Source organism: Nycticebus coucang, chromosome 16 (assembly GCF_027406575.1).
Source record: "Nycticebus coucang isolate mNycCou1 chromosome 16, mNycCou1.pri, whole genome shotgun sequence".
In the NCBI taxonomy this organism is placed as follows: domain Eukaryota; kingdom Metazoa; phylum Chordata; class Mammalia; order Primates; family Lorisidae; genus Nycticebus; species Nycticebus coucang.
This window is the reverse complement of record NC_069795.1, coordinates 74,376,884-74,396,013: the sequence shown is the minus strand read 5'-3', so window position 1 is coordinate 74,396,013 and position 19,130 is coordinate 74,376,884. Positions and strand designations below refer to the sequence as shown.

General features: G+C 43.5%; 1 protein-coding gene across 23 annotated transcripts in view; it reads right to left on the bottom strand.

Annotated features, from left to right (window-relative positions):
- The window catches only part of KALRN (kalirin RhoGEF kinase), a 744,321-nt gene that overhangs the window by 56,638 nt on the left and 668,553 nt on the right, over positions 1–19,130 (bottom strand). For all 23 annotated transcript variants that reach the window (XR_008374862.1, XM_053564434.1, XM_053564435.1 and 20 more), the window contains 10 exons: positions 17,675–17,805; positions 13,131–13,197; positions 11,617–11,720; positions 11,398–11,467; positions 10,798–10,884; positions 9,935–10,027; positions 9,142–9,192; positions 8,225–8,302; positions 4,634–4,819; positions 4,075–4,246 (listed from right to left, as the gene is read on the bottom strand). Coding sequence is in view for 22 of the 23 variants with exons in the window: in XM_053564434.1 (XP_053420409.1) it covers positions 4,075–4,246; positions 4,634–4,819; positions 8,225–8,302; positions 9,142–9,192; positions 9,935–10,027; positions 10,798–10,884; positions 11,398–11,467; positions 11,617–11,720; positions 13,131–13,197; positions 17,675–17,805 (1,039 nt within the window). In the remaining variant the exon portion in view is untranslated. The remainder of the gene's footprint in view (positions 1–4,074; positions 4,247–4,633; positions 4,820–8,224; positions 8,303–9,141; positions 9,193–9,934; positions 10,028–10,797; positions 10,885–11,397; positions 11,468–11,616; positions 11,721–13,130; positions 13,198–17,674; positions 17,806–19,130) is intronic.

Sequence of the window (19,130 nt, the reverse complement as noted above, 5' to 3'; positions counted from 1 at the left end):
CAGCCTGAAAAGGAAGAGCAATGCAAGGATGGAAGATGGTGCAGGGTTGGAGATGGGAAGATGGTAGTCAACAGAACTCAGAAGACAGGAGAACAAGCTAATTTGAAGGGAAAGACATAAACTGTGTTTCACAGAGTTTAAGGTAACAAAGTTCCAAGGTCTGAATACTAAAGAGGTACAGCCAGGCAATCATCATACAGGTCAAATTCTTTAAGAATGACTTCAAGGGTTGGCCTGATTATGCCATTTTAAACAGTATTCACTGGAACAACTACTTAAGTGGGTTAACAGCTGGGGCCCAGAGACCTTTTCAATTGTAAGGATATTTCTATAGCTATAGGTAGGTACTTCAATAGGACTCAATATAGGGTCATACTTCCTTTCTATTTGAGGCCTCAGGAGGGAAAGACTGGCTCTGAGATGCCCGCACATGTCTCTGTAAGTATTAATAAAAGCCTGGCCCTGGTCCATCATCACATCCTTGTCCCTTGAGTGTGTCAAAGTATATATCAGGCCTGCCAGAGCTCAGTCTCTCTCCCTAGGGAGTATTCTGTAGGCATTAAATATTTAGATAATGATAACCTAGTTCAGTAATATAATTGGTGCTCTGTATTCATGGGCTCTGCATTTGTGGATTCAACCAACTGCAGGTTGAAAATATAGGGGAAAAAACAAAAACTACATCTGTACGTAGTAGTTTTTTTCAGTAGTTCTTTACAGAACATGTATGTATTTTTTTTCTTGTCATTACTCTCTAAACAATATACAATAACAACTATTTATATAACATTTATACTACATTAGGTATTACAAGTAATCTTGAGATGATTTAAAGTATAGAAGAGGATGTACATAGGTTATATATAAACATTATGGGTTATTTCTCATCAAGGACTTGAGCGTCCATGGATTTTGGTATCCATGGAGGGTCCTGGAACCAATGCCCTGGGGACTGTACCTCCATAGTTTCCCTATAATCAGGAAGAGGGTCTCTTGGAAGCACGTAAACTAAAGTCTGAATCATTTACTGTGCCTAAAGAAATGCAGCTCCAAATCCAAATAGCAGATTTGTGAGGTAGGACTTGTCAAATTGATTCCATGGATCAATACCCATCATATGAAATTGGAATATTACCTGATCATATACAATAACTATGCTACAGCATTTGAAAAAGTATGTCTTTTTAATTTTAATTTTTTGTAAAGACAGGAGTCTTGCCTTTGCCAAGGCTGGTCTCAAATTTTTAGGCTCCAGCAATCCTTCTGTCCTGGCCTTCCAAAGTGCTAGGATTACAGGCATAAGCCACGAGCCACCATGCCCAGCCATGCCTTGTTAAATAAGCTACACAGAGGTTGGGCATGGTGGCTCATGCCTGTATCCCAGCACTTTGGGAGACTGAACTGGAAGGATTTTGAGCTCAGGAGTTTAAGAACAGCCTGTGGGCATCTCAGGAGACTAAGGCAGGACTGCTGGAACCCATTGAGATTGCAATGAACTATCATTCTGTCTCAAAACAAACAAACTACATAGAGAAACTGAATTCTTTTCCAGCCTCAATCTGCATAACTTAGGCCTTAGGATCTAGAAAGCTGTACATCTCTGACAGGGCTTGGATCTGGCTGATGGATACAATGTCTTTTACCTGATGCTGTTTCTTTCTTTTCCTTGTTTGCCAGGAAGCTCATAGATAATGTGTACCCCACCACTAGCACTTACAATGCGGTACTGTGGGTAAGAACCTAATGTGAAGTCCTATAGCCCTGGGCTCAAGTACTTATTCTATTACCTATAGTTTTTGTGACCTTGGACAAATTTTTTAACTTCTTTGAGTCCCCCCCGTTTTTTAACCTGAAAAATATAGGATGATAGTGCTTACCTTTCCATGTTGATGTGAGGATTAAAAGTGAAATTATGCACAGTGCCTGGCATAACAAGTAAGTAAGGACTCCATGTATTATTATTGTATGTATTATAATAATGTATGAGCCATTATTATTACATCAATAATTTCTGGTTTTGACTTATTGTCATACCTCATTTTTCTTTTGTTCTGAATTGATAAATTAAAAAATCCTCATTCCAGCTTAGACTCTATCAGAAATTCCTAATAGAATGCAATGTAAATGAATGTACTTCATATATGCACATATTTTACATAAAATTATTTTTATCAATGAAAGTATTAATTCAAAGTTGTATATTCAGCAATCATAAGTCATATACGATTTTCATTATCATCCTTCAGGGCTAGACTGGTGTTTAATTTTAGACTTTTAAGAATGAAAAAGAATCTTAGAGATCACTTAGTCTAGTTTTTTTTCACTGACTTTTCTATAATTGAGGGTCAAGCAGTATGGCCCCAAATACTCTTTGTAATGCTCTGAGGTCTCATGTTCTATATTAAAAAGTCATGGCATCCTGCTATACAATATCCTTCTGTTTTAAAATACAAACCTATGCTAAATACCTTACCATAATAAATAGCATAGCAGTAAAATTGATATCACGGGGAGGTGTGCCCTGTCTTCCTGCTCTCAGCACAGCTGGCACCACGACAGGCCGGCACGGGCAGGAGATCTACCCAAACCTGTCTTTTCACAAAACGAGCCGCAGGAGGCTCAGAGAAACATCATGGCTTGCCCAAGGTCCTCAACTTACCTTTCCCTACAGCATCCAGTTCCATTCCAGACACCCAGAAAATGCTATTTTTGCATCACTTGAAAGACTCCAGATCCTAGTACTTGCATGAAGAGGTGACACCCAAGGGTGGGCCCCTGTACATATGTGTACATGTACATGTGTGAACACATACAACCATATCTCAGGCAGGCATGAAAATGAAGTATGCCCACAGGTGGGACTCTGCGAGTACATGCACGCACTTGTGTGTGTGTGTGGGCACGCACACACAACATACAGGTATAAGCCTGGTGAGTCTCCAGGCTGACTTTGTTACTGGTTACATTTTGCCTTCATCTTCAAGCTTTGTTTTTGCTCAAGAGACTTCCGAGCCCACCAACTCTGTTCTAGTTTAAACCTATGCACTCCCTTCACATGCCAAGTTCAATGTGAAGAAAATCCCAGCAGAGGAAATAATAAAGACATGTAAACAGGGTCACAACTCCACTTCCCTCCAGTTCACATCCCCAGTAGGGGACCCCTGTAGGAAGGGACCACAGAGAGCTGGATCTCTGTGTAATCGCCAATTGTTCTGGGAAGTTGTGAGGTATTACTGAAATTTAGAGTGAGCCATCACCTCTCATTTAAAAGGCGTAAGGGGGCTGGGGCGGGGTAAGCTCACACCTGTAATCTAGCACTCTGGGAGGCCAAGGCTGGTGGACTGCCTGAGCTCAGGAGTTGGAGACCAGCCTGAGTTAGGGAGAGATCCTCTCTCTAAAAATAGCTGGGCATTGTGTTGGGCACCTGTAGTCCGAACTAGTCAGGAGGATGAGGCAAGGAGATCGCTTGAGCCCAAGAGTTGGAGGTTGCTATGAGCTATGATGCCAAGGTACTCTACAGAGGGTGTCAAAGTGAGACTTTGTCTCAAAGTAAATAAATAGAATAAAATAAAGTAGAATGGAATAGAATAAAATAAAATAAAATGGGTAAAAATTGCTAGCAAAGTGACTTATCCAGACTCTCACAGTGTTGGGAGAAGAGTTATCTAGAGTTAACTGCTGAGCTCCTAGTTATCTCCAGATAATAGCAGAGAACCTGAGAATAATAACCCCAGCCAGCCACCGAGTGTGAAAACACATCTTTGATAGCCTGCCCCTAAAACACAGAGAATGTACCCGTCTCAGACTTTTGCCCTAATTAGTACCAGTGGGTAGTAGTGGCTGCAGGCATACATCCTATATGTCCTGTAAGAGAAAACCCTTCTTTTGGCAAGATGGGGTTTCTTTCTCATACCCACCCATCCCACTTGTGTGTTCCGATTCAGAAGAATTCAAAAGTGTTTCTAAAAACTACAAAGTTGGGATTGCTAAAAGGTGATCTGGATTCACAACTCACTGTGACCCAGGGCAGCTCAGAGGTGTGGGGTCCTCTGAGGCGGACGAGCCAGCACCCACCATTTAAGAAGTCTCGTTGTGTTTCTAGGACTTGATTGATGTCCTGCACCCAGGCCTGTTGGATGTCAGCGTTGGCAGCTTGCAGAATGACCCTCTCAGAAGTCTCTCTGTTCATAAGTGCAAACTTGCAGGGGTCGCTGTCCACGTTCTCCTCCAGGACCAAGTAATTCATCTGGAAGGAAACAAGGTGGTCTTTTCATATTAAAAAAGGTGTTTTTGTTTCTTAAAGCAGTGACATATAACTTTCTTTAAAGTTTTTATTTCAGGAGAAGTTTCCAAATTTTGCCCTGGATCTAGCAGGTCAGTACTTTGGTTTCTGTCTCTGGAGGAGTGACCCGACCCCAGGGAACCTGTGGGATCATGATGGAGGCTGGCCCTCAGCCTGCCACTTTTTCTCACAGATAATCACTGTTTTTCACTCAGCCTCCACAATGATGTGTTACTGGGCTGGCAGACCTTCAGGGTTCTGGGCCCTTGCCAGGCCAGGCTTCACCTTAGGGAAGCAGATCCCAAGTGCGTGGCCCTTCCTGCCCTTTCTCATTCCCACTGGGGTCCTCACCTTGATGCTCCTTTTGAACATGTAGCCTGGGGTGAGGGAGCCCTTCCTAAGCAGTTCACTGAAGATGACGATCTGCTCAAAGAGGAACACGCGCCTCTCCTTGGTCCGGGACTGCATGCCTGCATCCAGCTCGATCACGTAGAACGTGTCCTGCTGCAGCAGCTTCCCCTGAGCAGTCAGGGTGCCCTGGTGGAAAGGAGCGGGGTGAATCCAATGAAAATGGGGAGACGGCCACCGCCCTCTCAGGCCACACAACCTCCCTCTCTGGGGACATGGGCAACAGACCTGATGTCAAAAGGCTCAGGGCTCTGGTAAGAGACTGAATCAGGACCCACCCACTCATCCAGGGGCAGATCGTGGGCACTTTCCTGTTCCTACAGGGCCCTGGACAGAATGGGAAAGAAAGCTATGGAGCCACTGAGAAAGAGCTCAGGCAAATGCCAGGGGAAGAAAGATGAAATTGGTAGCTAAAAAGAGGTTCCAGAATTATTCTGATCCTTCTAGTTTTTTTTTTTTTTTATTAAAAGGAGACTGGAAAATAGGTGACACTTGGAGCTAGAAGTGGACTTTCTGTCCTCAGAGCTCTGAGAGCTGTGCCTGCCTGGCCACTCTGCAGTACAGGCCAACGACCTGGGGCTCTCTCATGGCCACACATCTCGGGCTCATCTGTGGTCAGGGAGGTGATGGAGGCAGGACCACAGATATAGTGGCAAGCTGGGCACCTTTCTCTTATCCTTGTATTATTTTAGGATGGGGAATTCTGAAGCCTTGTCTTCAGCTTATAGGTCAACAGACAACGTGGGGACACCACATGTAGGTGCCATAGTTTATTTGCTGATAGGTACCTTTCTGGGGCCTATGATCCTTCTTAAAATGACTGTAGCTACCAGATACCCTGACACCCAACTGAGGAGGTAGAGCCTATTTTGTTCTTCACCTTCTAATGAGATTTTTAGAGACATCTTCACCTCTTTAAAGGGGATATGCCCCAACCCTGCAAGTCTTCACAGAACCTTTCTGAGAGCTTTGCCTTTTCTATTGCTCTGCAGCAGGAAGACTGACAGCTGAGGCAGCAGAGCCCTCTGACATGTAGGCACTCTTTCTCAGGGGGAGACTTTTGTCCTTCAGTGCAAATGTGGGCCATTTCTTTAACATGACGCCCTATTCCAAACACTGCCTGGCATAGGGGTCATTTTTGTGTGTGTGTGTGTGTGTGTGTGTATGTGTGTTCTTAAGTAACGCCTGGCCTCTGCTTGGCTCTTTACTGCCAACGTCAGCAGCCAAACAGGCTTATCTCTACCCTGGTCTAAAGTTAATATAAGCCAGTGACCAGCTAGCCAGGAAAGCTCTAAAAGTTCTATAAATATTATACAGAACCTGATCATGGGTTATAGCCCAGCCAACACTAAAAGGAAAGCCAGACAATTTGACAGAGAAGGAATTAAAATGAGGGACCTCTAACTTCTTCCAGGCCCAAAGTCATGGTCACAGGGAGCAGACAAATGTTCACTGTTCTTCCTGATTAGCTGAAGGAATGCAAAGCAGATTCTCTGTGGACTCATGAACATAGGAGGCAGTGGTACTTGACTTAAAAGAGATGAGAATCCCGTGCTTATGTGTGGCCTGCTGTGGACGTGTGTGTGTGCACACACACATACACAAACACACACAACATGGCTCCAGTGATGTTTAACTTGGGTCAGATAGCACAATCACATGCCACTTCTCCAGCCAGTGCCACCATCCTCCAGAGACCCAGAGAGAGCCAAGCCAGACTGCTATTCAGAAAACGTGGGGACTTCAAGGTTGAAGAGCAAAAGGGATTACTTGGTTTGTTCAGAACAGCCTCAGACATGGCGTAATGCCGAGGGAAAAACTGTAAGGCTCCACCCAGTACAACTGGAAAAAACTGTGTGACAGCACAGAGTGTGTTTCTGTGAGTAAAACCACTCATTCTTCAGATCTAACAGGGAGAACCAGGAACCTATGAAAAACGAATAGCAAAGAAGACCTTCCACGTAGTTCCTGCCACAAAGCACGGAAGACAGACAGGGGCACACAGAATAGGCTGAAAGGGCAAGGTAGACAGGAGATTTGGCTTAAACACAACATGAATCCAACTCATTACTCCCACCCAAGTATAGCAGCTCCCAAACTACTGTCTGCTTTCTGTCTACTCTAGTCTGGTTTAGCTAGCAAAAAGAGCCACTTCTTTCTTAATTTAATTTAATTTGTTTATTTATTATCATCAAGTTTTTGTAGAGATAGGGTGTTGATCTGCTGCCCAGGGTGGTCTCAACTCCTAGCCTCAAGTAATCCTCTCATCTTAGCCTCCCAATGTGTTACGATTACAGGTGTAAGCCATTATGCCCAACCTATTTCTTTCTTAAGTATCTCAGTTTCTAGGAATCCCTTTTCTCCAAAAAGGAATAAGAAAATCTTAGGCTGTAGATTACTGGAGAAAAGAATTAAAAAACCCACATCTCTCTGCAGGGGGATCAAGAACTATTAGGTACAAGTTAATGATTATGTCAGTTCCAACTTTACCACATTAATATTCAAGATATATTAGTTTAGTTAGTGTATGAGGCTTGGATATAAACTAATAATAGTTATTAAGTTTAAATCAGGAAAGTCAATTTGTTCTTCAAAGGTTCACTGCTACAGGTTGAACTGTGTTGTCCCTCATGCCCTGCTCCCACCATTCATGTGTCAGAACGTGGCCTTATCAGGAGGTAGGCTCTTTGCAGAGGTAATCAAGTTAAACTGAGGTCATTAAAGTGAACTCTAATAGAAACAGGGATAATGCCATGTGAGCATGAAGATAGCCAATTGCAAGCCATGGAGAGAAGCCTGGGACAGATCCCTCCCTCGCAGCCTGCAGAAGGAACCATCCACACAATACCTTGATTTCATACTTCTAAGCCTCCAGTAATGTGACACATTAAATTTCTGTTGTGTAAGCCACCCGATTTATGGTACTTTGGTATGGTAGCCCTAGAATACTAGTATATTCACTTAAACCAAAATCCTTGACATATCCAGCTATTTCCCCAAGATTTGATTCCCCTCTTCAAAGAACAGAGATGTAAACTGTAACGTTTAGCTTAAAATGTTCATTTAACTAAAAAGTCAGTCCCTCCATAGATCTGTTTATTAGAACTACCTTCTCAAAAATAAAAAAAAATTAAAAAAAAAAAGGTATTCCGTTCTCCTGCTTAGGTCTACTTCTATCACATAGCTCTGCTATGGACTCACTCACATTCCCGGCATTTCTCCATCAAAAAAGAAAAGGGAAGAGGTCAGTGCCAGGTCCAAACAATTATAGAGGACTCTGGGTCTTTCCCACCCCTGGGAATTCTGACTCTGGCTTGGCTGACTGCTCTGTAACTTCCTATGACTGCCCAAGTGCTCGACTTCCCAAACTGATGCATCTTTCAGGCCTGTGAACCAGAGAGCCTGGGCACAAAGGTGTAGTGGCCAAAGGAGGAGGCAGAGGAGGCCGGACACAGGGCTTAGGGAACAGGCTTCGATGGCCTAGACTCCTGTGCCTAGGAGAGAGTGGGCTTAGAAGCATTCCTAAGGACTCACCTCAAAGCCCTGCAAGCGTCCGAGATTCATCATGTCATTGCATCGTTTGGGAACAAGGCACATTAACTCCACTGCTTTCTGTGGGGAAGAATGGTAGTCACTCAGGCAGGACACTGTCAGGAATCGGAAGACAAGGACCTCGTTTCTGACATCCCCTTTAACCTAGGAGAGGACACTGGTCCCTGTTGTCCACTCTCGGGGAGTGCAGGGCTTTCTCTTCTAGACAGGGGGATGTTGGTCATAAGTCAGTGACTCCCCATGGCAGGCATATCACTCAGCCCATCCTTTCCTACCTTCTCACTTTCGTTTAACAATTTCCTTTCCTTCTCTTATTTTCTTTCTTCTCTCTTTTGTTTCCTGGCTGCCCAAGCAACACATAACCTGGCTTATGAAACACTAGAGGTTTTAACCTAAAATAACCTGCCAGAATGATCTGTACCCTCTCTGGCTTAAAATAATCCCCTTGGTGACATTGTTTCAAAGGACTTCACTTTAGGGAGTAATCCTTGGGGGTGGGGTGGGGGATGAAAATGAAATACTTTACATGTTTGTAGATTCAAACAGTACTTAGATTCATGGGTAAAGTTGCACATTGGAGCTCTTTTGCAATTTACACCCAATCTCTGAAGGATGTGAGGGGTAAAGTATCACCTTTTCCCTCTATATGTCAGCAGGGGCCACAAGAATACCAGTAGGGGCACATGCAGGTCTGGCCTAGGACAGAATTCTTAAATTCTAGACAACGCTCTGTTCATTAACACTTGCCATCCGCACCCTGCCGAGTAGCTGCTCGCAAGGACATCTTACTGTCTAAGGGGAAGTCAGTGTGGATCCTCCTGGGACAATCTTCCTCCCGGTAGAGAGAGACACCCAACATGGGCCCTAAGACCAGCAAGCATTACATGCAGAAAACTCACCTCAATATCGGAACACTCCAAACCAGCCTTCTCACTATATCTCAGGAAGTCCTGCAAGTAGGGTGTGGGAAGGGTGAAATTAGTTAGTAAAATAGGCAGAGAGCTATAAAAAACTTATCATAAAATGTGGCAACACCCTAAAGACTTTCCTTTCCAGCAGAGGTGGCAATGGTTTGTAGTAGTTGAGAAACAAAATTATGAGTCACATTAGACATAATAACAGAGAAAACTTCCAGAATATTCAATGTCTGAAAGCTATGAGGGAAGAAGGCCGAGAGAGAGGGAGGGAAGAAGGAAAAGGAGATTATTTCAAGAAAGGATGGGGGAAAGTCAAATCTTTTTGTTGAACCTTATACAGTTCTGAGACAAACCAAGTTAAGTCGTTGTTTAAAATAAAATACAATTGCATTTTAGGTATTACTCATCTAAGGCTTCTAGAATCTTGCCTTTCCCTTTCTTTCCCCCTTGTATTCCACTCTGATTTTATGCTCTTATTAGTTTTTAGTTTTTAAAGGTATTGAATCAGTGATTGTGACAAGGTAAGAAAGTGAATTGGAAAAAAAAAAAAAGTAACATCCAGTGTTAAGAGCAGGAAGAATAGCCAAGCAACTTACCTGGGGGCAAAGCTGAAGAGCAACCAGCAGACAAGCCTGTATGCACAGCCCCCCACCACACCCAGTCACAGTCCCTGGGGGACAGTATGGTACAGACAGAGCTCTGAGTCCCACTGCTCTCCAGGTCTGAGCCTGGGGAGACCCTTCTTTTGCCCTGACCCATATTCCCGGCTTCTTACCTTGAGGAGTAACTGGTATTTTGTTATTCTCTGAATGGGCTTAATGAGGAAGTCGCTAAGTGTCAGCCTTTGATTTATCTCCTGTTTTACCTCCTGAAACACAAAGAAGCTCTGTTAGGAAAAGGGACCAAAGAATTGGGGTGTTCTGGGTCAGGGATCAAAGACAGGTCTTCATGTTTTCCAATAAAGTCTAAGAACCTTCAACCCATACCAGAGACAAAATTGCCCACAGGACTGCTCGTTTGTTAGGAACAACTTATAAGACACACCCTTAGCCTTAGTGCCCCCACTGCGCTTCCACAGCAAACACCTTCACCTTGGTGCTCACCCCAGGCCTGGGAATCAAGCCAGAAGGGGATTATGTTCTGTCTGTAGTGCTCCAGGGCAAAGTCCTAGGATGTAAGATCTGGACCCTAAAGGGGTCTTCAAAGTGAGGATACTGCTTTTCCTTCAACAAAACAGAAGGAATGGGCTGGGGCAAGGAGAGACTATGAATTGGCTGCAAACCCCTCAACCAAGAGAAGGCTCCTCAGCCAGCCCTCGAAAGGGGATTGGTGGGGAGGGGTACGGCCACATTCTGCCCTGGGGTCGCTTAAGCAGAACTGGAGCTTCTGAGATAGCCTCTGTGTTACAGGATCATTCTGCAAATAGAGGCTTCTCAAATCAGAACCCAGACCAGGTTCACTGCAAGCAAAGGTGCTCACAAGAATTTAGCTAAGAAGCTAACAGCTCCGTGGAGGCAGCTACTCCTGCCATGAATGGGCCCGCAGTGCTGAGAGGGAGTCACCTGTAGATGATGCCATCTGGTATTTCAGCCTGAGTTTCACCCCCCATTCCAGTTCAGCATAGCCTGAGCAGTTTACCTCAAAGTAGGTGTCATACTCGGCAACGATGTACTCGGAGCGTGGCTTATTCTGGCAGTACCACACGTAGATATGCAGCTTCCGCTCCTGAAAGCGTAGAGGGAGAGGATGGGGATGGGCCGGTGTCTAGTGCCTTTCGTCCAGTCTCAGAGTGTTATGCAAAGACATGGCCCACGTGTGGAGACATATTAAAGCATCTAAACGTCAAGAGTATAAAAGTAAATGCATCCGACAAAAGACACCTTTCAAATTGCCAAGAAGGTTAAAAAAAAAAACAAAAAAAAAACTCAGAGAGGGGTGAGAAGGAAGGCCCGTCAAGGCAGAGCAGAAGAGAAGGATTTTAAAGTTGGGGGTTGTGGTGGGTGCCTGTAGTTATGGTTACTCGGGAGGCTGAGGCAGGAGGATTGCTTGAGCCCAGGAGTTTGAGGTTGCTGTGAGCTATGACACTATAGTGCTCCAGCCTGGGTGACAAATGAGGCTTTGTCTCAAAAAAAAAAAAGAAAAGAAAAGAAAGAAAGAGAGAGAGAGAGAAGGAATTTAAAAATGAATGTGAAGGCGCCGAGTGAAGATGTAGGGGAGGAGGTGACGAAAGACACTCACGTGCTTAATGAAGAGCTGCGCCAATCTGTCTTGCTCCTGGATGCACTTTTCCAGTTCAGCGAGGAAAAAACTAAAAGGAGAGAGAGGATAATTATTTAGAACGGTATTATTTCTCAGTGATGAGATAAATGACACAAGACGCTCCCCCAAACCCTTCCCCTTAGGTCAGACGCAGGAAGAAGGCTTGAGAGCCCTGTTCCCAGGGGCATTAACACATACTCCTTATGCCAGTCGTAAATCTGATGAATGTTTCCAAACACGATTTTGTCCTTTCCTCTCATATCCTCAGGGACACCCTTTTCTTCTATTCTCTTCATGAAGCCCTGTAGCAGCAGAGGCAATGGTTAGTAGGTACTTTCACGAGAAGCTTTCTGGGCCGAGCCCCACCCTGCAGCACCCACGTGAGCCCACACTCTAGCCTGTTTGAGGGCAAGTGGCTTCTGCAGCTCCTCACTATTCAGCTAGGGCTTTACCCCCATGCAGAGTGACAGACACAACTTTTATGAAGTTTCTAGGTTCTTTCCTTTGTCTCTAGGCCCCTTCAGAAAGCAGAACATGGAAGAAAACAATTATTTGTACCTCCTCCCTTCTCCTAATCCAGATTGATCAGATCTTTAAAGGCGCAGAACTGATAGCTCTGGTCTAGAAATAAGTCTTAATATGTTAATACTTTATACTCTGTGATCATATACAATGTCATGTAAGCTTTAAAACTAGGTTTTGGGGTTATCCAGGTAGCACTTATCCCCATCTGACAGATGAGAAAACCAAGGCCCCCAGGAATCAGAAGACTTGTCTTATAATTCCTCCACTGACATCTGACTCCCTGGACTTCATTCTCCCAGTCTCCAGACTCCTATGTCCTCTATTCCTGCATACGAGTTGGTTGTACCTATTGCAGCCCTCAGATCCCCTAAAAGATGAGAATAACTTTCCATAAGTTAGAGTTCAGGTCCTCTATATACCAGGTTAGTTTGTTTATCCAAGGTTCAGAATAAGCAAATATAAAACTCGAATTCAGCAGATTTCATAGGCTGGGGACTTACAGGGCAAATGTAAGGAACCGGCAGGCAATTTAGACATGGGTCAGACAATTTTTAGTCTTCATATTCTTTCATTTAAGATGACTAACAATAGGGTGCTAAGCCATTTACTATCTTAGGCTTTTGCATCCACTGTCTATGTCCCTCTGTAAAGTGAATCCCTATGAAGATAAAGCTGTTTCGTTTATTACTGACTCTTAGCTGTGGACCTGTTTATTGGTGGGGTTTTTTTTTTTTTTTGCAGGGGGGCTGTCTTCTTGGTAGCTATATTATCTTTAAAATCTATGGAAATGTGTAAGCTCCAAGATTCCACTAAGAGTGACCTGCTTTGTGGCCACAGTGGCCCATAGCTCTGAAGAATATATGATCGTGTGGTTCATTAAACACTACGGAAAAGTTCTTAAGACAATAACTTGGTCCCATAAAACACAGGCGTGAGCTTAGCTCTAACCTCAAGAGGCTCCTCCAAATGTCGTGACATTTAGGCCCCTACGTCCCTCTAAATATCTCATAATATTTCAGGAGGAAAAGAAAAAAACTACCTACATATTCCATTTGTCTTACTATTCTTATTTTAATTTTTGCAAATACTCAGAGTAAAATATATTAACCACCAAATTAAAACTCCTTGAGCTTGGTAGGGTCCAATATGTTCCCAACTGGGTGACACACCCCAAACCATCTCCTCACCTCCACCACAATCCCCAGGTCCTTGACATAGTCTTTCTCCGTCTGCACCAGCTCATTCAAGACAAACCTGAGCAGGAGATTAAGAACAATGAGGGCTCGTCTTCATTGTTAAGCTGAAACTCAAGTTCGCAGGGAAGTTACTTTGGCACCTTTATAACAACACACCCAAAAGACCCACATGTAGCGCCTGGAAAGGTGCTTACTGATGCTTTTTCTACAAGAGGCCCCGCTTCAAACCTGAGGGCACCAAGGCTGGAAAGGCCTTCCCCAGAGACCACCCAACAGTCAGATGGGGAAGGATGCTCATTGCCTAGCAATGTTTTTCATTTCTTTATTTTTATTTCAGATTAATGTAGTACACATGATGGAGACTTCACCACTTTCGTATTTACCTAGCACTCTACTTTCCACTCTACATGAGCCTTTCTCCCTTTCTTGTAACAGCGTAGCTATAATGACACAGAGCAGAAGAATGACAGGCCCTCTGGCAAAACTGAACTCTGGAGGCTTTGAGGCTGAGGGATCAACATGTAACTTTTATTCCTTCATTTCAACTCCAGTCTTAGCTTAGCTCTAACCTCAGAGGAGAAAGACACATTTGCCTGATCACTAACCTTTGAGGCCTCCGAAGGTACAGAAGCTATAATTATTCATACAGGTATCCATGGTAACTGGCCTGGAAAATCCCCATTCAAGGACAGAAAGATTGACTGCAAACCCTCCAAAGTCACAACTTTGAATGCAGCACTCCCTGCCCCAGGTGCAGGATTTAACAACTACAAGACATTTGCTTTCTTGGTCTCTTTCTCGTTAATCATTTCCACTTCTTGAAGCATTTATTTACTATGTGCCAGTTACCTCAGCTGGGTCTTCCCATGTTTTATACAAGGTAGATATCATAAAACTCTATTTTATATGAATGAAAATGCTAAGGCAGAAAGTTTGGGTAATTTGACCATGATTATAAAGTGAGTAGCAGAGTTGGAATTTGAACCCAGTTGTATCAGAATCCAAAGATGGTGCTCTTTCACTGCGGCCCACTGCCTGAGAAACTATTCAGTTTGGCTCTTTGGAGTTCCTGAAGGGTCAAACCCAAACATTCCTTTTTTCTGTCCAGACAGTAAAGGGATACACATAAAATGCTTATGGTGTGCACAGGTCAGTGTAGGGTATGCAACCTACTAGAGTCTGACTCCTATTATCTAATTTGAAAGAGTTTTGCTAGGAGCCACACAACTGCATTTTTGGCCCCAGTACAGAAGGAATAAAGTTCTGAGATGTCAAAGTTGGGACTCAGCACAAGGGCTGTCATCATTTCGAACCCAGGAAACCATTCATCTGCAATTCTTGTTCTGCACAGCCCTGAGAAGCCACAAAAATCTCTGGGTCTGGGGCCTCAGGGCAGTGGGGAGGAAGCAAAGGAACACAGTTTCTTTATCAGCATGCCCAACGCTTCCAGCTAGCTCTCTCTCTTGAACACAGACAATCGTGTTTTAGGCCACAGGAAGGAACTGGCAAGGCCAAATAAAAGCATTTAAATATAGCTTTAGCATGGCCCAAGTTGCTGCTTGGAAGAAAGTGGTAAAAGAAAACCCACTGGTAAGTCAGAGCAGGAATTTGGGGCTGGGAGGGCCCTCTGGAGATGAAGTCCAGCTCTCTGTCTCCGGGCGATATTTTTATCCTCAGCTCTTTACTGACGGATGGGGGCTGTCTTAGGCTTGACAGCCTCTAGGGAAGGGGATTGGTGGTACTAGATACTGCTGGTGGACCTCACACCCCCTCTTTGAAAGAGACATTATGACACACTAAAAGACATTCTGAAAAGTTACATCAAACCTTTAAATTATATGTGTCATAATGCAGTGCATACTTAATTGTAAAATAAATTGCATTGATAATAAAGCATTTCTTTGATGGCCAGTTCCTATCGGTAAAAGTTATTTATAAATAAATGCTATTCTCTGGTCCAACTAAAATTATTCCAGCTGCAGGTTAGACCCATCTCTAACCTCTCTCTTTCACAATGGTAGAGAATGGCTGGTCTTCCACGGGAAATCTTTTAGAGCCTTTGCGCTGGCTGTTCCCTTTGCCAAGAATGCTTTTCCTTTGATGGCTAATTCCTTACTCCTTCTGGACTTTGTGCAAGTGCCAGAACTACTTAAAACTACAATATGGCCTTATCTAGATGCCTGATCTCCTTTATACTGATTTATTCTCCCAGATTCCAACATATAACAAACTTTATTTTATTGTCTAGTTTATCCCATTAGGATGTAAACCAGCCATGACAGCAAAGACTTCTGTTGCTGTTTGTCTTATTAACTGATGTATCCCACTGATGGTACACCATATATGTTCAACAAATGTTTGTTGAATAAATGAGTGACTACAACTCAAGCAGTTAAGTCCATTTTTAATTATTATTATTATTTTTTTTTTGAGACAGAGTCTCAAGCTGTCGCCCTGAGTAGAGTGCTGTGGCCTCATCATAGCTCACTGCAACCTCCAACTCTTGGGCTCAGTTTTTTCTATTTTTAGTAGAGAGGGAGTCTTGCTTTTTGCTCAGGCTGGTCTCAAGCAATCCACCCACCTTAGCCTCCTGGATGCTCGGATTAGGATTACAAGTCTAAATTGTTTTGTTTTGTTTAGCAGGCCTGGGCCGAGTTTGAACCCACCAGCCCCAGTGCACGGGGCCAGTGCTATAACCATTGAGCTACGGGTGCCCAGCCCCATTCTCAACCTTTTTCCTTCTCCTGAACACATGGCTATTTCTAGAACTCTTTTCTCCCTGGCGTTCTTACTTAACCCTTTGATGTTCAACTGCCATCTTTTGGGTGAGTCTCCATTCCTTATGCCTTGCAGCCTCTGGCTTCATGTGCAAGGAGTTTACAATTAAATACCTATATATCTTTCTTCACAGCTTCTATGATGGTAGTACAGCAGGATAGAAGAAAGAGGCTATACAGTAAGAGGAATGAGACATTCCAACAACTGCATCTTCAGGATAGCTCAGCGTGTGAAGAGGTGTAGATTTTGGCCAGAATAAGGATAGGATGAAGAGGTAAGTAAAGCGGGTAAAAGAAGCACAGATGTCTGTTGTCTGTTACAGCAAAACTGGGCAATAGCAGTCTGGACAATGGCCTAAATGACTACTCAAAGGCCCATTCAACCTAAATGACAAGAATAGTGACTAGCTGGCCAAGGACCACCTGCTCCCTCAAAGGTCAACTCCTTGATAAAATCCTGACGAAGGCATTGCACCTCTCCAATCCTGCTTCACAACCTGAGATGCTAAGGAGGGTCAGCTTGGTGCAAGTCCGAGGAAATTTCCCCTTGGGGATGGTATTTCTCAACCTCTCTTCCATTTACCAACTTCTTAGGGTTTCCCCTGACACCCGTAAACTTGAAGGGATAAGTATGGAGTTACAGAGCTTACATGCCACCTGCCACCCCCACTCTGAGGTGATGGCTCTGCTATAACACCAGGCCCTCACTATGATGTCTCCACTTCTGCTTCCTAGGAAACAAAATCTTAAACGCTCACTTTGTCTATTTCCAGGCAACAGCAGGGCCTGGCCTCGCTTACTTTCTGCTAATTTTCATGTCTGAGACCAGGCTAAAGGAGTGACAAATGTGAGTGAGAAGGGCAGGCTAATTAACAACAAGAAGAGACCCTTTACACCTACCTACTTAATTATTCCTGTGGCTTATGATTTCTTGCACGTTGAGCTATGTCCAAGACTCATTAGTAGCTCTGCTTCTAACATAGAGTCAAATCCTAAACAAGAAAACTAAAGTTTTGGAGGAGTTATGCTTTTCTATTAATGGTATCTGTTATCTCCTTTATCAGATCAAATAATAAAACATTGACTTTATACCAATGTGAATAACTCAAATCTTGTATAACATAAGGGGTTTTACGAAATGAACTGTGGTGTGAATTGTAGTTTAATGTTCACTCTTCAAAGGAGAGAAGAGTGAACATTAAAAGTGTTGTGAACATTGAAAGTGTTCACTCTTCAAAATAACCTCTTCTCAGTTATTTTGGAATGAAAACACAATGGATGCAAAAATGAAGACCCTTGGACACTGGAGTGGAGATAGGATCCCCTTCCCTATGCATCACTTTCCTACATTAGGGGAAATGTTTCCTCAGGCAACTTCTATCAGACTTTCTATAACAGTTAAGAATTCTCTGATTCTACAGGCCCACGGCCATAACAGTCTCATAGTTTCCTAAACTTTTGTCATTTTCTTCTTGTCACCATGTTTTAAATTTCAAACAGACCTTGGTTATTACCACACTTTTTCAATAGCAGTTGCTGTATCACAGAATATACTTGGGCAGAAATGTGTTCAAATTAGTGCCAAAGTAGTTCAGTATTGATCAGTGCTACACTGTACAGCTCTGGGCCACCTTTACTTAGAATTAATGTTATCAGAGGAAACACAGTGTGGGGAACCCCTCTCTAATTGCCCCCAACCCTTGCCCGTTGTCCACTGCACACGCGTGCACTGGGCTGGAATCTGGGGAAGTCACTTACATCCTGCCTCGCAGGGCTTTGGCTTTCTGTTCTTCTTCCAAGTTTCTAGGAGGTGTGGGGGGAGCCATCCCCTCATTCAGGCAGCCTGCAGGGTCCTTCATGCTCCCCCGGTATGAACCTCCTTCTAGACTCTAAAAAGAGAAGAATAAACAGTCTTAGAGAAGGATATGCTGAAAAGTCAGTTGGACCTGTGTTCCCCCCAGCCTCACCACAGACAACTCGGAAAATCAGTAGCCAAGGCTGATCTCACCGAATCATATGAAGCACCAGAGACTAGAGACTTCACCCTCCTGAAGCAGGGAGCCCTGGGCTGTCACCTTCTCTGGCAACCAGGATGTACTTGGTATCTATGTGCTGCCAATTTCTGGACACCCATGAAATTGTCCAAGTGACTACTCTGGGTAAGAAGAGCTCCAGAGATAAAGGTAATTATCGCAATTCTGAACCAAATAAGCAGTTAGAAAAGAACATGGGTTGCAGGACCACCAAATGCAAATTGCCAAGGGCACAGCAGTAAGAGGAGAACCAGCTCAGAAAAACTGTGCTTTGTTAACTCAGCTGCCATTCTTTTGAAGAGGCCAGTGAGATGTGGATAAGAAGTCAATCAATTTAGCAATTTCTTAAAATACCTTTGCTTAAGTTATTTACCAAAGGCTTTACTTCATTTAATCCATTTCATTTCTTTTAATTAAGGCACTGCAGGATTGAGAAAACAAGTTGGAAGGATTAATATGGTCTCCAGAAAGAGCTATGGGTAAAGGAAGCTACATTCTGATCCCAGGTCTGCTAGTCACTGCATGCTCTTATGTGAGACAGCTAAAATTGTTCTATGCTTCAGTTTTTCTCAGTTTTCAAATCAGATTATTTCCTCTCTATAGATTTCTAAGAAACCAACAGACGACAGCTATACAACTCCTTTGGAAAATTAAAAATGCCCTACAATGGTGTGCTCTCTCCCCCATGGATAGAACTGTTGACAATAAAAAGCCTCAAAACGAAGTCATTCTTAATAGTTTTACAAGTGCCCTGGACGAAGGACCACATAGTGACACTTAAGAATTGGCAGAAGCTATTCTGCCAAAAAGTTAAGACAAGAGATGGAGGTCAAGTACATTACAAATAATGGGAGAAAATCCAAACAGTTCTTACGAGATGCCTGTCTACACCAGCTACTGAGGCTGAAAGGAAAGCTTTCACGTAGTGGTCTTAGAAAACATTAGCCCTAAGGTTTAAGTCACAAAAAATAAAAAGAGCTGTCCAGTAAGAAGAAAAGGCTGAAGCCTGCCTTTAAGTGATCTGAACTTGGAGTATTTGTCACAAACTCTTCTAGTTGCTATATTTCAACATAGGCTAAACAAAGGCAGAAAAGAAAGGTCCCAGAAAATGAAACAGAAAGCAAACAAAGGTGTCTGATGGGCCATTATCTGAGGAAAGACAGAGAACATAAAGACTGGAA